Here is a 17702-nt window from a genome sequence, read left to right as displayed (position 1 = left end):
AATAACTTGTGACATTAAATCTTGAATTTAGGAAGTGGTGGAAGGGACAGTAAAAGGAAAACAGACTTGACAGCACATTGATGGACTTGACAGAGGAGGTAGGAAATAGATACTCTTCCTCCAGCTCAAACCTTGAAGTCTTGGGGCAGCTGAACACACAAGTAAAGGAGATACAAAGTGGCATAGGAAGACAAGGCTTCCTGTAGTTTCCACTTTTCTGAAAGGAATCAGGGACAGGCTTTTGGCCCCATGGTTAGGAGGCTGGTTAGGGTGCCATGCGCTATCCTGGAGTGCCTGGGTTCAAGGGCCACTACTGACTCCAGCCACCTGCTGGTGTGACCTCTAGAGAGCAGTGCTGACTCAGGTGCCCACGTGGGTCTCTAGCTCCAGGGGTTAGGCACAAGTGTGGGGACTAGAGTGGGCACAGTGGGAATACATCAGCAGATGGGAGCCCTGTCTGTCTGCCTTGTCTCATCTTATCTCACAAAGTTTAAGAATAATCATTTAGCATTAAGGGCATTAACATCATTTTATTTAAAATGTGAAAATATAACAAATGCATATAAAACTTAAGATTGAAACCTCCAATGTTTAAAGTCTAGCTTTATAAGTGTACATAAATTCCATTGATACAATATTCATAGGTGGCCTAAATATAAATATTATTAATCCTGAAAAAGGATTGCGCTGCAGGCGAATACAATACATTCTGTCACTGCCGGAAAGCACAGGAATCTCATGTTCAGTATTGTCTCTCTGGCACCCACTCTTCTCCCCAGGAGAATGACGTGGGGAAAATTATGGGAATCTCACTGCTGTTTGCACAGTGATTGCGGAAATGGCCGCATAATCTACTCATGATGACCAGCAGGATGTGAGGAGACATCTGCCGGGAGAATCTAAAAATGACTTTAAGTTGAAGGAGACACAGAAATAGCTGTTCAGCTTCTGCCCTGGGTTGCTGTCATGCCTGAATGGGTCTGTGAGACAGCTACACAGCCAGCCTGCTGCCAGCTTGGGAATTAAGCCAACACCAAACAGAGCAGAGCACCAAGAGGGAAAGGACCTTGTGCTTGGGGCCACCTAGCTGCTGGGCTCTCCTTACTTGGACACAAGATGATAAGCTTCCTTCTGACTTAATCCAATGAACCACGGCTTTCTGTTACTTGCAGCCAGTACTTCCCAACTGAGACAAGAACTAAAAGTGGAAGAAAGGTGATAGATGGCTCTTGTGTATTGGATGTTCTCTCTAAATTTCTCCCTCTGATAGATCAATCTTATCAGCAGTCATATTTTAACTTCGTTTCAAACCATCACACCTCATCATCTGTGCTGTCTCATGACTACTGCTGACACAGGCAGGACAGAGCAGAGGAGCAGTAGCTGTGCCTGGCTCTCTGTTTAGGGACAGATTGATAGTTTCAAGATAATGACTCTAAACTTTATCCTGTGGGACACCATAAATACGTCACATGAAGTGAAGAATCTGACATCTTCCAGTGAATTTTTTTTTTTAAATGAAAAACACCTAATCTTTTTTTTAAACTAATAAGAAATCCCTTTACTTACTTGCCTCCTGGCTGTATTGGGTGCACTTGTATATTTTTTATAACCTCAAATAAAAATAGCACATGCAAAGTGCTGAGTGTTATTAGCAGCAGTGTTCTACTTAGAGAGTGTTCTAGATTTAGGGAGCCTAAATCTAGCACTAAGAGTGTCCCAAGGACCCAGAAGCTCCCTCGGGTTGGTTTGTAATCCCTCTGCTCATCTTCCTCTAGCTTGAGTTTTGCTTGCTTTTATCGATGCATTTGACCACATTCAGTCTTAAGGTTGATGTATGCCTTTCATCATCAGATGCAAGCGGCAACCTTGGCATTTCTTATCACAAAAAACCCATATGAGAAAGGTGGCAAGCCCAGTGAACTTCCTGGGCGCAGAGGTTTTTCTATCAAAGTTGGGAAGGTTTGGTCATCCACCATCTTCAGAGTTTGTCCATTGAGTTGGATGGATCTGCAAAGAGGAAAGACAGGAGCAAGTTAGCCAAAACCTGTGAGCCCTGTGACTCCCTACAAAAGTCCAGAAATTAATTTTAGAATCATACTTTTCTTTGTGTGGCCTATATGATGTAACTAGTATTTCAACACCATGCCAGATACATATGGGACTTATGTAATCTTTAAACTATACTCATAGCATGCAGTGATTGGAACAGAAACCACGTGCCCCACAGCACCTGACATAGTCCCAGCCTTTTCAGGGAAAAAAACACAAGTCACCCATCAAAGGTGCCAGGATGGCAGGATTAAAAAGCAGAAGCATAGGCTAATTTCTGGAGCTGTGGTCATTTTATTGACACATAATAAAAAAAATTTTATAAAGTTGGAATTCTGGCGTAACATAACAGTTAAGCCACACCTGCAGTGCTGGTGCCTATTCAAATCTTAGCTGTTCCATTTCTGATCCAGCTTTCTGTTAATGAACCTGGGTAAGCAGCAGAGACCGACTCGCAGTCCTTGGATCCCTGGTGAAGCTCCTAGCTCCTGGTTCAAGCCTTGCCTAACCCTAGCTGTTGCAGCCATTTGGGGAGTGAACCAGCACATGGAAGATCTCTCCTCTCTCTTGGTAACTCTGCTTTTCCAATAAATCAAATAAAGTGTGAAGCAAATAAGATATATGTAGAATGTCACATGAATTTTTGTGGACATTAATCTAACACAAAATGGCAGTCAGTGGGGTTTTTTTTTTCATCTGTAGAAACACCCATAAATCTCTCCCATAGGAGGTATGTTAAGTTATTAAGATATTTTGGTAGAATGCATATTGATGGTGTGAGATAAATATAATTTTGTTTTGCAAAACCACAGAAAAATTTGTTTCCTGCATATTCAACAATTGGAACACAAATTCAAAAGGGAAAAGAAAATGTAAGATAATGTTACCATTTCTTTATATATATATTTGTAAATTTGAGAGACAGAGGGTGAGAGAGATGGAGACAGAGAGAGTGATCATCCACCAGTTCATTCCCCAAACGCTTGCAACAGCCAGGCCTGCACTGGTCGCGACCTGGGAGCTGGTCCTCAGATGTCTGGTGGGATCAATTGTCTAAGTCTTCCTTGCTGCCACCCAGGGTCTACTCTGACAGGATGCTGGAATCTGGAATGGATCTCGGATGTGAGGAGCAGGCATCCTAACCACTAGGTCAAATGCCCACTACTAAGTGTGATTCCTTACATGTATTTATTATCATTTCAGCCAAATCAATGCAAGCTAATGACAGTAAATCCAATATGGGCAAGAGTTCATGGAGAAAAGCTTTCATCCCACTGACAGTTATTTCCATAATTCTAAATAATACTTATATCTTTATGTTTTTCTCAAATGGTTTTTAAAAAGGTTTACATTTTTTATTGCTGAAAACATGGATGCTTAGTATCAGGGCTAAGTGTGTGATATATGACATTTGTATAATATCAGCAGAACACTTGTCCACAACAAGCACTATACAAATATTGTCTGTCATCATCATCATTGTTCAGATAAATTTAAGAAGCATAACCTGTTAAGTGACAATTTTTAGTATTTTGATGTATATCCATTCCTTCATCTCTTTTCTGTGCCTATACACAATTTTTTACTTAAACAAAATAGGTGTGCTACACATATATTTTGAAAAGACCTAATTTATTTATTTGAAGGTGGAGTGACAGAGGGAGAGAAAGAAATCTTCATCTGTTGGTTCATCTGCCCACATGGCCACAGTGGCCAGGGTTGGGCCAGGCAAAAGCCAGTATCTGAGAACTGAAGGTCTCCCATGTGGGCAATGGGTGCCCACGTGTTCTGGCCATCTTCCACCGTTTTCCCAGGCACATTAGCAGGGAAAGCTGGATCAGAAGTGGAGCAGCTAGAACTTAAACAAGTGCCCATATGTGATGTTGGGACTGCAAACAGTGGCTTAACCTGCCCTACCACAGTACTGCCCCCAATATATTTTCTTAAAATCTTATTCTTTATCCCTGAAAACAGCTTCACCATTCCTCACACTATTAAGCATACTCACTACATCATTTTAATGGTAGCACAGGATTTCATAATGTAAGTGTATTAGTTTATTGACCTAATCTTCTAATATATGGTATTTTGTGTCTGTGCAGCATTATTATATGCCTTTCATCCTTAAAGATCTCTTACAGCTGGTCCTCACTACATATCAGGAAGCAGAGAAACTGGTTTCCTTTAGCCTTGGTTAGCTGCTCAGCTTTTGGGTTCCGTAACATAAGACACAAAAATACCACACCCAGAAGCTAACAGGCCTGCATTGTTATTATACTCAGAACCACATATGTCAGCTCTTTTATCACACCAATTTCTAGATGGGGAAGGAGAGGAAATGCCATGGCCATCATTTGGAAACCACAAGCAAAAATAGGTCTTAAGAACATCTAGAAATGACAGTAGGAACAGTTTGTACCATGTGAAACTTAGAACCTTGCAAGAATACACTTAAATGTCCCACATATACTTTTGGAGAATATATTTGCAATCTTAGGAGATATGATCCTTGTAAATCATGGTGGGTGAGATGAGGAACACAGCAGGCTACTACACTATAACTTACATGATTTAATCAGCTATAAATCTAAAAATTGCTCTCAGCATACTGAGTACAAGCTGAAGGCATGCTAATTATTTTGTGCAGTCTTTATTAATATAAGCAAGTGTACAGACTATGTATTCATTGTAATTTTATAGGCTGATACATACACATATATGTATTTGTAGTAAAAACTTTTTCTTTGAGAGACAACAAAAGAGAAAAGAAGTCTGTCTGGTTCACTCCCCCAAGTAACACAATGGCTGGGGCTGGGCCATGAGGAAGCAGGAAGCCAGGAATTCAATCCAGGTCTCCCCCTGGGTGGCAGGGCCCCCATCACTTGAGCCTTCATCTGCTGCCTCCCAGAGCAGGCCTTGGCAGGAAGCTGGAATTGGGAGCTAGCCAGGACTTGAGGCTAGACACTGATATGTGATGTGGGTATTCCAACTGGCATACTAAACTCTAGACCAAATGCCCAACCCCATTTCCCACAAAATTTAAAGAGATGAAAATAAACAATATGTGGTTACCAAAGATAATTCAAAAGAGTAAAGCTTTTCCATAATCAAATTAATATTCCAATTATGAAGTATAAAATGAGAGATAAAACACAGCAGAAAGAGGCATCTTCAAGCATATTTAGGCTAGAGAGAAGACCATCCAAATGCCACTCAAATATGAAGGTTTTGCTGCAGAAAATGAGAGACTCTATTACTCCAGCCTAGTGGTTGCAAACTCAAGTGACCATTACAGTCAAGGAACTTGCAACTGTGTAGCCAGAAAAGCAGCTTCCTTATCAACAGTTAGATACAAATATACTAAAAATCACTCATTTCAAAAAGGTTAAGGGGCCTGGCAGCATGGCCTAGCGGCTAAAGTCCTCACCTTAAACGTGCCAGGATTCCATATGGGTGCCAGTTCTAATCCTGGCAGCTCCACTTCCCATCCAGCTCCCTGCTTGTGGCCTGGGAAAGCAGTCGAGGATGGCCCAAAGCCTTGGGACCCTGCACCCACGTGGGAGACCCAGAAGAGGTTCCTGGTTCCTGGCTTTGGATTGGCGCAGTACCGGCCGTTGCGCTCACTTGGGGAGTGAATCATCGGACGGAAGATCTTCCTTTCTACCTCCTCGTCTCTGTATATCTGACTTTGTAATAAAAATAAATAAATCTTAAAAAAAAAAACACAAGGTTAAGAAGCTAAGAGAAGGCCTGGCGTGGTGGCCTAGTGGCTAAAGTCCTTGCCTTGAACTTGCTGGGATCCCATATGGGCACTGGTTCTAATCCCGGCAGCTCCACTTCCCATCCAGTTTCCTGCTTGTGGCCTGGGAAGACAGTGGAGGACAGCCCAAAGCCTTGGGATCCTGCACCCGCATAGGAGACCCAGAAGAGCTCCTGGCTTCTGGCTCCTGGCTTCGGATTGGCACAGCACCAGCCGTTGTGGTCACTTGAGGAGTGAACCATTGGACGAAAGATCTTCCTCTCTGTCTCTGTCTTTCCTCCTCTTTGCAAATTAACAAAATCTTAAAAAACAAAAAGCTAAGAGAACAGTATTTGTTGCCCAAAGATGCATTATTTACAAGGGGAAAAAAGGAAAATGGTGAAGTACACCATAATGTTTATTAAAAACATACAACCCAGCAACAGTGTCTACAAAGGCTGGTATGGCAAGGTACCTGGGAAGTTTGAGAAACTTCCTTTTCCTATGGTTATGTTACAGTGAAATAAAGCAGAGAAGAGGGGAGTTTAGGAGTGGCGCCCAGTGTTAACAGCTCAGAGGCCAGGCCTGTGGAGCAAATGTGCTTACTGTGTTGTCATCTCAGATTCCCATGCTAATGGACCCTGAGAACATTATCGCTCAGTATTTGCAAAGAGGAGACAGTGAGGATTTGGCAGACTCTTCATTTATCATACTCCAGCGATGTGAGGATGGTAATCAGGCGCTTCCTCCGACACACACTGGACAGGACCCTTACAGTGTTTGTCTCACTCCCCAAGCCCCGGCCACTCTTTAGCTCTCTGCTGAATGAGGACTTTTATAATATTTCTTTAGTTGTTGTTTTTAAAACCAAAATACATTTGAATCAACCTCAAATAATCCACCTAGGAGTATATTTATAGTCATTCCCCCTTTATTCTAACTAATAAAAATTTAATGCTATAGGAGAATTACATTCAGCTCAAATGTTAGAGCATTTTATACCAAGACTAACATCAACACAAATCCCTTAATCACAATTATACCTAAGTATGTTTTTATACATATATTTCTTGAACATTAATAACTGTTAAAACTTGGTATGAAAAACTATACTATAGTAATAATATAGGAGAACTCAGTGAGGGGTTGGGGGAGACTTGAAATCCCAAGACCTATGGAACTGTATTATAAAATATAATAATAATTTAAAAAGTTTTAAAAAGCTCAAAATAACTGATTTTTGTTCTTTATTCCCTACTAAAACTCTATAATAAATAGAAGATCTGAAATGAAGAAGCATCACTCACTTGGAGAGTAATCCACCAGAGCCTGCTGGCTTTAGCAGGTATTTATCCACTTGCTTGTTGAAAAAATGAGACGGTAACTGCAAGCGCTTGGTGACGTTGTGGAGGTTTAATGCATATAGGGTCAGATCTCCCTCCTTATACCTTGGGCTAAAAGAAAACAGGTTAACTCAGGAAAAATCCTTGTCTGATTGAGGCCATTTAGAGTTGTATTGCAAACATCACAATACTTGCCAGGAGGCTCCCTAAAGACAATGGCCTTGTTAGTATCCTCCTCCAGTGTTTACATGAGAGCCCTCCCATGGCCCGAGTGTACTACTAACTACTATCATCATCATCATCATCATCATCATCATCCACTTCCCACTCCCATTGACCGAGGTGTTGCCTGCTTGGCAAGGCTGAGTGGCTCACAGATCAGCTCTACCCTATTTCCAAATATAAGTGAAACGTGATTTGTGTGGATTCATGTGAATTCAAATGGCAAACCATGTAAATAGTCCCTGGACTTACGAAAAAGACTGAAACAAACAAGAAAGGTAAAATCTACTGACACTTTCCAGATGCATCCAAACCATTCTCCTTCTGCTTCCTTGTGGGGTCTCATAGAAAAAGCAGGTGACTTTCAAAGCTAGAATTTATATTTTGCATCATTCTAACAGAAGACGAGCACATCTCTGGGATTTAGGAATATTTTTCCCTATGGACAGTCAGAGGAAGGAGCTGCAGAAGTCTCCATGACCTCTCAACTCAAACGCTGCAGCTTTGGAAAATGAGATTGTTATTGTTCTTCCCTGCTCCTTTTTCTCTTTGTTAAATGTGTAAGGCACAAAGGCAGACGACAAGTTCATAGAAAATGAAATTTTAAAAAAGATACTTTCCATGAACTTTTGGAAGTACCCATATACTCAGAGTTAATCAGTAATTCAAATTACTTTAGAGTCTTTATATTCATTCCCAGTTTAATGAATTAATTATTTATATTTAAATAGCTACCTTTTTATTTGTACTATTCTTATCCTTTTGGACTACAAATACCTATATTTAAGCAAAAAAAGAAGTATTAAAGTCTGGCACCATATCACTAATAATTTTTTTAAAAAGGAAACAGAAAGAACCATGACACACATTGGACGCACAGCATTGAGCGGCACAGTGCTCCAGTACGAAGCTGCAGCTGTCTCACTTAAGATTGTTTGACCTGGAAGGTTATGTCGCCTACTTACTGCTTGACATTTGTGCAGTGAAGGTAAACTCGAAGCTTGCTTCTGTCTGGCCCTTTCACACGTGCTGTGAACACAGTGGAGCCCACCAGCTTCTTATACAGAAGAGAAAGCCAGTAATCCTGGTCAAAAGAGAGGGACAAAAATTTACCTTTATTTAAAATTTATCTTTGGATCTTAGCTTATTTAAAAAGACCAGTGGTGAGCCAATAGTTTTGCTACAATGAATGTGACTGGTAACGTATGGACGGGTATCTAAATAGGATTCACTTTTTAAATTATAATCTAATTAATTTAGCTTTTGGTACATGTAACTACCAAGGATCTGAAGGCAATTGGTGCTTGTTGCTTTTATCACTGGAAGCCATGTTTTTGTAATTCAGAGAACCATTGCCATGAGCAGAATGTAATTCGGGGTCTGGTGCAGTAGCCTAATGACTAAAATCCTCTTCTCGCATGCATTGGAATCTTATATGGTGCCAGTTCATTTCATGGCTGCTCCACTTGCCTTCCAGCTCCCTGCCTGTGGCCTGGGAAAGCAATTGAGGTTGGCTAAAGCCTTAAAAGTCTGCACCTATGTGGGAGACCCAGAAGAGGCTCCTGGCTCCTGGTTTTAGATTGGCTCAGTTCCAGCCATTGCAACCTCTTGGAGAGTGAATCAGCAGATGGAAGATCTTTCTCTCTGTCTCTCCTCTCTGTAAATCTGACTTTCTAATAAAAATAAATAAATCTTTACAAAATGAAACTCATTGCTCAGGGAATTTAAATATTCTTAGTTGACTTTCATTCAAGAATTAAAACTAAGCTTAGAGTGGAACCTTAAAACACATGTACTCACAAAGACCAATTTTTGAAATAAAACTTCTATCTAGAGGATAATTTCCCTCCAGCCTCTGTAACAAAGTGATGTCAGAAGGAGAGACCACCAGACATGTGCTTCCTGATGCCAGCTGGCATTGCCTAGGAAGAACTCTTGTAAAAATGAAACAAAAACCTTGATGTTCAAGCTTCTAAGTATAACCTTCAGTTTATAGGAAACAGAGGGAGAGAAGGCCACGCCAAGTAATTGCACAAGAATACATTTAGCAAATGTAACGATATTGGAAACACTAAAGAAGAAATTACTTTCCTAAATTAATAAGTTGCAAGGGACATAAGCAGAAGGAGGGCAATTTAAAATTGAACAAACACATCAACCAGATGGGATGTATGTGCATTGTCTGGGTTCTGATTTGAATAAACAGACACTTAACAATGTTTTAGACAATAAAGAAGATGCAAAACACTGAGTCAATATTATGTTTCAAACAATTCTCCTATGAATTATTCTTAAATGCAATTTTATAAAATAATAACCAAGATCCTTCTTCTTCCAGCTACATCTATATTATCCCAATTTGTATACGAATATATCTTTCCGACAGATTTTTTGATACAAAGGTTGTATTTCCTGATTTAGCACCAAATGCAGTTGGCAGTAGAGTGAAAGTGAGACATTATTCATAAATATCTTGAAGATTATTAGCAAAGTAATCAATTATCTTAAAACAGATCAGTGCACAATACCGCCTGACTGAGTTGCACTAATGATGATTTCATGCACAAAGTTTTGAAGCCCCACAATCTGATTTATTTTGCAAAACATCCGTTAAACCAAGTTTATTATCTTAATGAATGAATCATAACATTTCAAATCATCCTTTTCCTAAAAAAAAAAAAAAAATGAATGCACACCAGACCCTAAATGGCCCACATTTAAAATGATATTTCTAACTCCTCTTAATTGCTTCTCTTGAGGCACAACAATGTTGGAAGAGATCATTTCCAGGATTTTTTCCAACTTGTCCCCTGGCATAGTGGCTCCTCACTGAGTGGACTATCCCAGGGGACTAACACCAGCCACTCCCCCACCCCCACCCCTGAAGTTCATCACGGAAAGAGGAAATAAACAGCCACTCACGGGCAGAGGTTCAAAGTTCCTGTCCACCAGGTGGTAGTTTCCAGCTCCAAAGAGCACTTGCCGCATCACCACGTCCATGCCCATGCGGGCTGACACACCCAGTTTATCCAGCCACCTGCGACAGGGCAAGAGCCGACAAAAATCCTTCCATTCCAATCACACAATACCTGGGGTTTTTCATCTCTGAGAGAGGGATTAACGGAAAGCAAGAAAATCAGTCTTAATTATAGAGAAGCCAGTCAAGGGCATGGTGAGTGCAAGCAGGTACAGAATCCTTGTCTTTAAGTCCTCCCCATTTGCAACCTGACAACAAAGTCTAGGACACTGCTGATCCCCCAGAGGAGTTCCTTGAGGGTAAGACACCTTCTCCAAGGACAGACATTCCTCACTCTGGAATGCTGGGTAAGGGCTGGGGAAAGTTGCAATCATTACCATTGTGAAATAAGCATAACCACACCTAACCTACTAACCACCTCCTTCCAGACTGACACTACCATGCATCCATAACTGTTAATGGCAAAGCAAACATCACCCTTCCATTCTGTTCCTCCTGCTCCCAGCACCATACAGGGTTTGTGCTTTAGTTGAAGTTTGTAAGTGCAAGGATAGGAGAGGAAGGAGAATCAAATTTTCCATGTGACGATGTAGAACTATAGATTCAGAGTCCTAACAGTTACTGAACCTAAGTCATCAAGTATGTGCTTTGAACACAGGTGAATCAATCTTTTCATCATCCGGAGGTAAATCTTTTGATTCACCGATAGTCCTTATACTGTGACCTCCTGCCATGCACTCTAAGCCTTGCGAGAATGGAAAACAAACCCTGAAAACTAAACCAAAAAGCACTAGCTATCTTCTTTTTTGGGGAAAGGGCATGTTAGCACAGACATCAGCCATCATTGAGGATTGGAGTCCCTCAAACAGTACATTCTTACAATGGCTCATGTGGGACACCTGTAGAAGATGCCATATAGCTTTCAACACTTTCTAGCCCCATCTGACTTCCGGGGCTGAGGGGCACATGCCATCAGTAGTCTGCTCTGGGGGATCCCACTGCTGTCTGGTTCCCGTGCTTAGCACAGTGTCACTCACATAAAGCCAGCTGCAAAGGTGTTGGACAACAAGGGCGCTCCACCCCCGTAGGCAGAGCTGGTTTCTCCCAACCAGATATTCTTGCCGGGTCTGGTCTCCTCCACCACCTGTGCAACACAGCAAAGTTTTCATGGTGATTGCAAACTGAGGTATTGCAGATGACCATGCATCCCCACACCCATCGCTACCACAGAGTTCCAGAACACATTGCAGCCATCTGTGTCTTGGGCCATTTTCTTTTATGGGACAACTGGGATGTGGAAGGAATATAAATAGAGCCATTTTTCAAAGTCTCCAGTAGTTAGCTGTACTAAAAGTATATTGGAGGGGACCTGGCACAATGGCTCAACTGGTTAATTCTCCACCTTCAAGCGTTGGGGTTACATATGGGTGCTGGTTCATGTCCCAGTTGCTCCACTATCCATCCAGCTCCTTGCTTGTGGTCTGCTGAAGGAGTAGAGGATGGCCCAAAGACTTGGAACTCTGCACTTGCATGGGAGACCTGGGTGAAGCTCCTGGCTCCTGGCTTCAGATTGGCTCAGCTCTGGTGATCATGGCTATTTGGGGAATGAACCAGCAGATGGAGTATCTTTCTCTCTATTTCTCCTTCTCTCTGTAAATCTGCCTTTCCAATAAATATAAATAATAATCTTTCAAGAAAGGATATTGGAAGTATCTTCAATTTCTTTTTAAAAAAACTGTGTCTTGTTGTTATTAAACAATATTATACTTATTTTATTTTATTATTTTGTGATACAATTCCATAGGTTCTGGGATTTCCATTCCTCTCTCCCCAAATCCTCTTTCCTCCACACTGATTTCCCCTATATTATTACAATAGTACAGTCCTTCATAAACAGTCAAAAGTCCATCATGCTGCTATTTAAGTGTATGCTGACATTGTAGGCATGGATAATGGCAGAGAGTTCAGCATCCTATTATCAAGATATATTTAACAGTTTTATTGGGAGTTCATCTTTGATTTGGAAAAAGAGATGCATGCATACTGCATTATATCTTCACATCTGATATTATAGTCTCTATTACAGTTACTGTTCAATTTTTAATCAACACACATGGGTAAGACCCCATGCCAGGGGGCCACCAAGTAGAACATGGTGCTTGTTCTCTGAAATTGGGAAACATGATATCTGTATACCTAAGGAATTTAGAAGTAGCTAGCATATAAAGTAAGGATGCTGGTATTATAATAAAAATACAAACACCATTCATTACCTGGAGTACTTTCTGCACAGAGGAAATAAAGGTGTCCAACACATCAGGGTTCAAGAAATCTTCTTTCGTAGCAATTCGTCCATTCACATAGTAGCTAAATTATTAAAAAAAGTTTTTTTTGCAGGGGAGAGCCCAACTTAATTCTTTGCTTTTGATTAATTCCTGGCCTTGTTCTTCCAATCCCTCCCATCCCCATGTAATAATAATAATAATAGTAACAACAACAACAATAATAATAATAAACAACTTAAAAGGTAGAAGTTCTACTAAGGAGAGACTAAGAGGGAAGGGGAAAAAGTGGAAGAGTCCACTCCATCCAAATAACTAGAAAACAATGACCCAGTCTGGAGATGACATGGACTCAAGTACGTGTATTGGTGGGTTACCTGTTCCTTGACAAGCAATTCATTTCAGCTATTTTTCCTGTTCCATGGGTTAATGGGCAACTTAATTTTATAGAAATTAGCACATCATCTAAAATAATTTAGAATTTTTGATGTTAAAAAAGAATATATATTCTTATAATATTACATAATGTGTTATTTTTAAAAGAATAATAATATAGTGCCATTTAAGACACTCTTTCTTACCTAACAAAAAATTTGGAAATCAAAGTTTTGATAACTTAGGTAATAAATAAAAGCAGTGTTACTTTCCTTGTATAAAGAATAGGATACATACTTACTGATGCCATGTAACTGAATCAATCACTGCTCCACCAACCTTTAGGAAACTAGAACAAAAATCCTATTATTATCATTCACTCATCATATGCAAAACAGCAGACAATATATGCATAAAAGTTTCATTCCCTAGAAACGACAGGTTACCTAGTTAGAATCAGAGGAACCTAAACATCCCAATTCTCACAGTAAACGGTAGGCTAGGTGTTGTTTGTCCCAGAATCCTTAGCCTTCTGAGTCAATATATGTTCTTTCAGTGACCCACGTAGTCAGACAGTAAACTGTTTAATGGCGTAGGGACTACTGAGGATTTGCCCTGAGAGAACATTCATTTTGAAGCAAAGCGGCTCTGTATCCCCGAGTTCTCACCTGCTCAGCATGTTCACCGTCTTTCCTCGGGGCTGACCCACATCGGGACCATAGAGCTTCGCATTTTTGAAAGTGGACTTCCCGAGAAGTTTATGTAGTTCTATAAAGTCTTTTCCCAACTGCAATCCATCAATGAAAATACCAGCCTTCTTCCGGAAACTATTAGGTTCTGAAAGACAGCCATTCTCAAATGAGTTACTTACCTGGAGATATTTTACTTAAAAGCAAACACAACAAAACATCTTCCAGATTACAAAAGCTTAGACTTCAAAGTCAAATATAAAGAGGATATTGTGGAGAAATGTTAATTATATGAGAGTATTCCACAAACTTTGTGGAAAATGTGATTAAAAGATGAGTTTATTTTAGTGCAAAAATTTTGAAATCCATACATAGTGTTTATAGAATATATATTCCCATGAAATCTTGGATTGTTTTCAGGGTATTAATTAAATCAGGGTATTAATTTTAAATTAAAGCATAATGGTTTGAAGCTAAACCAAGACATAAGTAAAAAGCATCTGTATCCAGTATTTAGTACTTCACTCTTAAAAAATTGAGGAAGACATTTAGTGCTCAGAACAGTGCTTCGTCTATCAGTATGTGCTGATCATATTACCAAACCTCATTTTCCATTCTATACCCAGTTTCCCTAGCTGATACATGGAAAGTCAGTCTAAATATTCTGTGAACAAATGAGGCCAGCCTGAACATTACCATTTTAGTTATAAGGTTCTTACAAGGAGTTCAAAAAAGCCAAAGAGCAGCTTGACTTGGGTGGAATGCTAGACAACTTGAACAATGTCGTGATAGTTGAGATGGGCAGGTTCAGAAACACAGACAGGAAGGGAAGAATAAAGCAAATGGCCTCCACACAGTTGGGCCCAGCACAGTTTGTTAAGCATGAAGGATCTAGGGATCCTGGGAGTTAGGAAGGCTGCTAGCTGCACTAGCTGCCCTCACCTCAAATGTCACATCAAGTGAGATAAGCAGTAAACTCTGGAATATAGACAGGAGTTTTTTGCTCTATCAAGTTCCAAAAAGTGGCACTTGTAAGAATATGCCCAGGCTATACTACTTCTGGCTATACTACTGATAATAAAAGGAACACCACAAATAGAAACAAACAAGAAACCAACAATGCCAATGGGGAATGTCTTTACAAATGAAATGTTCCAGGAGTGCTTACCATTGCCTAGTTCCCAAGAAATGTTGTAACTCTTGGAGGAACAGTAGTCCAAGAGCAGCTGAGCATTCGAGCTGTTCCACTGCAAATCTGCTGTCCTTAGTAAGGCATTCAGACCAAAAATCAAATTGAGTCCGGAGCAATTTGCAAAATCGTACAGCATATCCACCGAGCTCTCTGCAGGGCAAGCATTGCAATTTAATGGTTAAGGAACACAGCCTCCAGCGAACCTTCATAGCGAACCACTGTTTTGGTGGCTGCATCAAAGGAATCCCAGCCCCATGAAATGATTATAAATAAGCTTAACAAGAGAATTAGGTTGGCAATTTGGGGGAAAAAAAATCAGTTTGATGAGTCTGCTTTGACTGTGAGATGTGTATGGAAGGCACCAGAAACTCTAACCCAGCACCCAGGTTTTGTTCAAGTGACTTGGGTGAGTTGGGGAAACCACAGTTTGTGGCTCAGTGGCCAGCATGCAAAGCCAGGCAGCTATGAGTCAGCACAAACCCCACCCTCCATTGTCAAAATATTATGACTCACGAACTCAGTTACAAAATATTTTTTAGTAATTTTAATTACATCTAAAATAATTAAGATTTATGGGTGTGTTTGTGTAATATAATTTTTTTTATTTGTGAGACAGGAGAGCACCTGTGTACTGATTCCCCCTCTATACCTATAGTGGCTAGGACTGTACTGGGGACAGAAACCAGGAGCCAGGAACATGACATGTGTCTTATGTGGGTCGCATGAATCCCATTATGTCAGCCACCACTGATGTCTCCAAGGGTCTACGTTACCGGTTAACTGGAATCAGTAGTCAGAGCTGGGTACTGAATTCAGGCACTTGAGTGTGGAATTGGATGCTTCAACTGCTAAGCCATGCAGTTGCTCCTACATTTGAAACAATTTTTTGAAAAATTCCTACATATGGGGCCCGGCGCGGTGGCGCAAGTGGTTAAAGGTCCTCGCCTTGCACGCCCGGGATCCCATATGGGCGCCGGTTCTAATCCCGGCAGCCCCGCTTCCCTTCCAGCTCCCTGCCTGTGGCCTGGGAAAGCAGTCGAGGACGGCCCAACGCTTTGGGAACCTGCACCCGTGTGGGAGACCCGGAAGAGGCTCCTGGCTTCGGATCGGCATAGTATCGGCCCGTTGCGCTCACTTGGGGAGTGAATCATCGGACGGAAGATCTTCCTCTCTGTCTCTCCTCTCTGTATATCCGCCTTTCCAATGAAAAAATAATAAAAATAAATCTTTAAAGTTGAAGAGTCAGCAACAAAGATGCTAAATGCCACAGAGTTACTGAATGTCAAAACTAGAATTTAAAAAAAAAAAAAAAAAAAAAAAAAAAAAAAGAAAAATTCCTACATATGGCATATGTGCTTAAAGTGAAGAAGACTTTATATTTAAAAATTGGCCTGTTAGAGCATCAATAGGAAACAATACACTGAGGACTGTCTAGACCTCAAATGTCATTCAAGAATTCTTATTTGTTTCCCCGTTACATTTCAAGCATATTCTAATTATAACTCTCTGTATTGTATTTTGATTATCATTTGCTCCCCTAGACTGAACATTCACTTTGTTATTAGAAAGAGAGAAAGAGAAAAAGAAAGGAAAGAAATAAGGAAAAAGGAAGGAAGGAAGGAAGGAAGGAAGAGAGAAAGAGAAAGAGAAGAAAGAAGGAAAGGAAATTGACCAGCACTACAGGTGCTACAGTTTCCCAAACTATGTGCCAAGGCACACTGGAGAGAGCCATAGCAAATTCACCAGTACATTTGTCAGACTATGCCAACAAAAATATAAGACACTTAGTTCAATCGAGCTTTGGGTAAATGAGTAATTTTTAATTTAGTTAAGTATGTTCTATGTAACAGTTAAGAAACACTTAACACCATAAAATATTATTGTGTATTTGAAATTAAAATCTAACCAGGCACATGGAAGTAGTGTGGAATCTTTTGTTTTCAAGGGAGGCACACAATATCTATGGGGGCATGATGAGAACTATTACTATTACTGAACTGTTAAGACCTAGAATAACTTAATAGTCAAAACTCCTAAGTATTTCTTTTGGCCTAGGTACGCTGTGAAATAGTTACTTAGACACTAAGGTGCCATAAGACCACAGCAACTTGTGTGCTCTGCTTTTCTGAACATCACTGGTCTACAATCACGTTTTGAGGCTGGCAACAATACAATTTTTAAGAATTGTCTTTAAAGTAATTATTGGGGTTGGAACCATGGCATAACAGGTAAAGCTGCTGCTTGCCATGCCGGCATACCCATTCATGGGCTGGCTGCTCCACTTCTGATCTAACTGCCTGCTAAAGCACCTAGAAAAGCAATGGAAAAGGCACAAAAGCCTGGGCTGCTGCACCCAAGTGGGAGACTCGGATAATTCTGGCTCCTGGCTTCAGCCTGGCCCAGTTCTGGCTAATAGGTCATTTGGGCAGTGAAACAGCAGATATAAGATCTTTTTCTCCTTCTTTCTCTCTTACCCCTCTCTCTCTGTAAATATGCCTTTCAAATAGTAGAATAAATCTTTGTGTTTTTTTTTAAGTAATAACCATGGAGCAGATCTTTGTATGACTTCTAAAATTTTTATTTATTTGAAAGGGAATGAAAGCAAGAGGAGGAGGAGGAGGAGGAGAAGCAGCAGCAGCAGCAGCAGCAGCAGCCAGGAACTCAGAATTCAATTCATGTTTCCCGTGTGGGTTGAGGGGCCCCAGCATTTGGGCCATGTTTTGCTGATTTCCCAGGTATCTGTTATACTTTGTAGGTACCTCAGCTGGCAGCCTAACCCACTGTGCCACAACACCATCTCCTGATTTCTATTGTTTTAAAATATAAGTTTG

General features: G+C 40.6%; 1 protein-coding gene across 1 annotated transcript in view; it reads right to left on the bottom strand.

The window, feature by feature from the left end:
• Positions 1 to 510: 510 nt before the first annotated feature.
• Positions 511 to 17702, bottom strand: part of LOC121166321 (heparanase-like) — a 31990-nt gene continuing 14798 nt past the window's right edge. Inside the window, exons 4-12 of the mRNA XM_040995466.1 lie at positions 14848 to 15021; positions 13659 to 13827; positions 13292 to 13339; positions 12607 to 12700; positions 11371 to 11477; positions 10279 to 10393; positions 8322 to 8440; positions 7099 to 7245; positions 511 to 2010 (exon numbers count right to left, since the gene is read on the bottom strand). Coding sequence (XP_040851400.1) covers positions 1851 to 2010; positions 7099 to 7245; positions 8322 to 8440; positions 10279 to 10393; positions 11371 to 11477; positions 12607 to 12700; positions 13292 to 13339; positions 13659 to 13827; positions 14848 to 15021 — 1133 coding nt within the window. The 3' untranslated portion in view covers positions 511 to 1850. The remainder of the gene's footprint in view (positions 2011 to 7098; positions 7246 to 8321; positions 8441 to 10278; positions 10394 to 11370; positions 11478 to 12606; positions 12701 to 13291; positions 13340 to 13658; positions 13828 to 14847; positions 15022 to 17702) is intronic.

This window comes from Ochotona curzoniae, unplaced genomic scaffold (genome assembly GCF_017591425.1).
Source record: "Ochotona curzoniae isolate NIBS_2020 unplaced genomic scaffold, NIBS_Ocur_1.0 patch124, whole genome shotgun sequence".
Lineage (NCBI taxonomy): Eukaryota > Metazoa > Chordata > Mammalia > Lagomorpha > Ochotonidae > Ochotona > Ochotona curzoniae.
The sequence above is the reverse complement of the archived record's forward strand: the minus strand, read 5'-3'. Positions and strand labels throughout refer to the sequence as shown.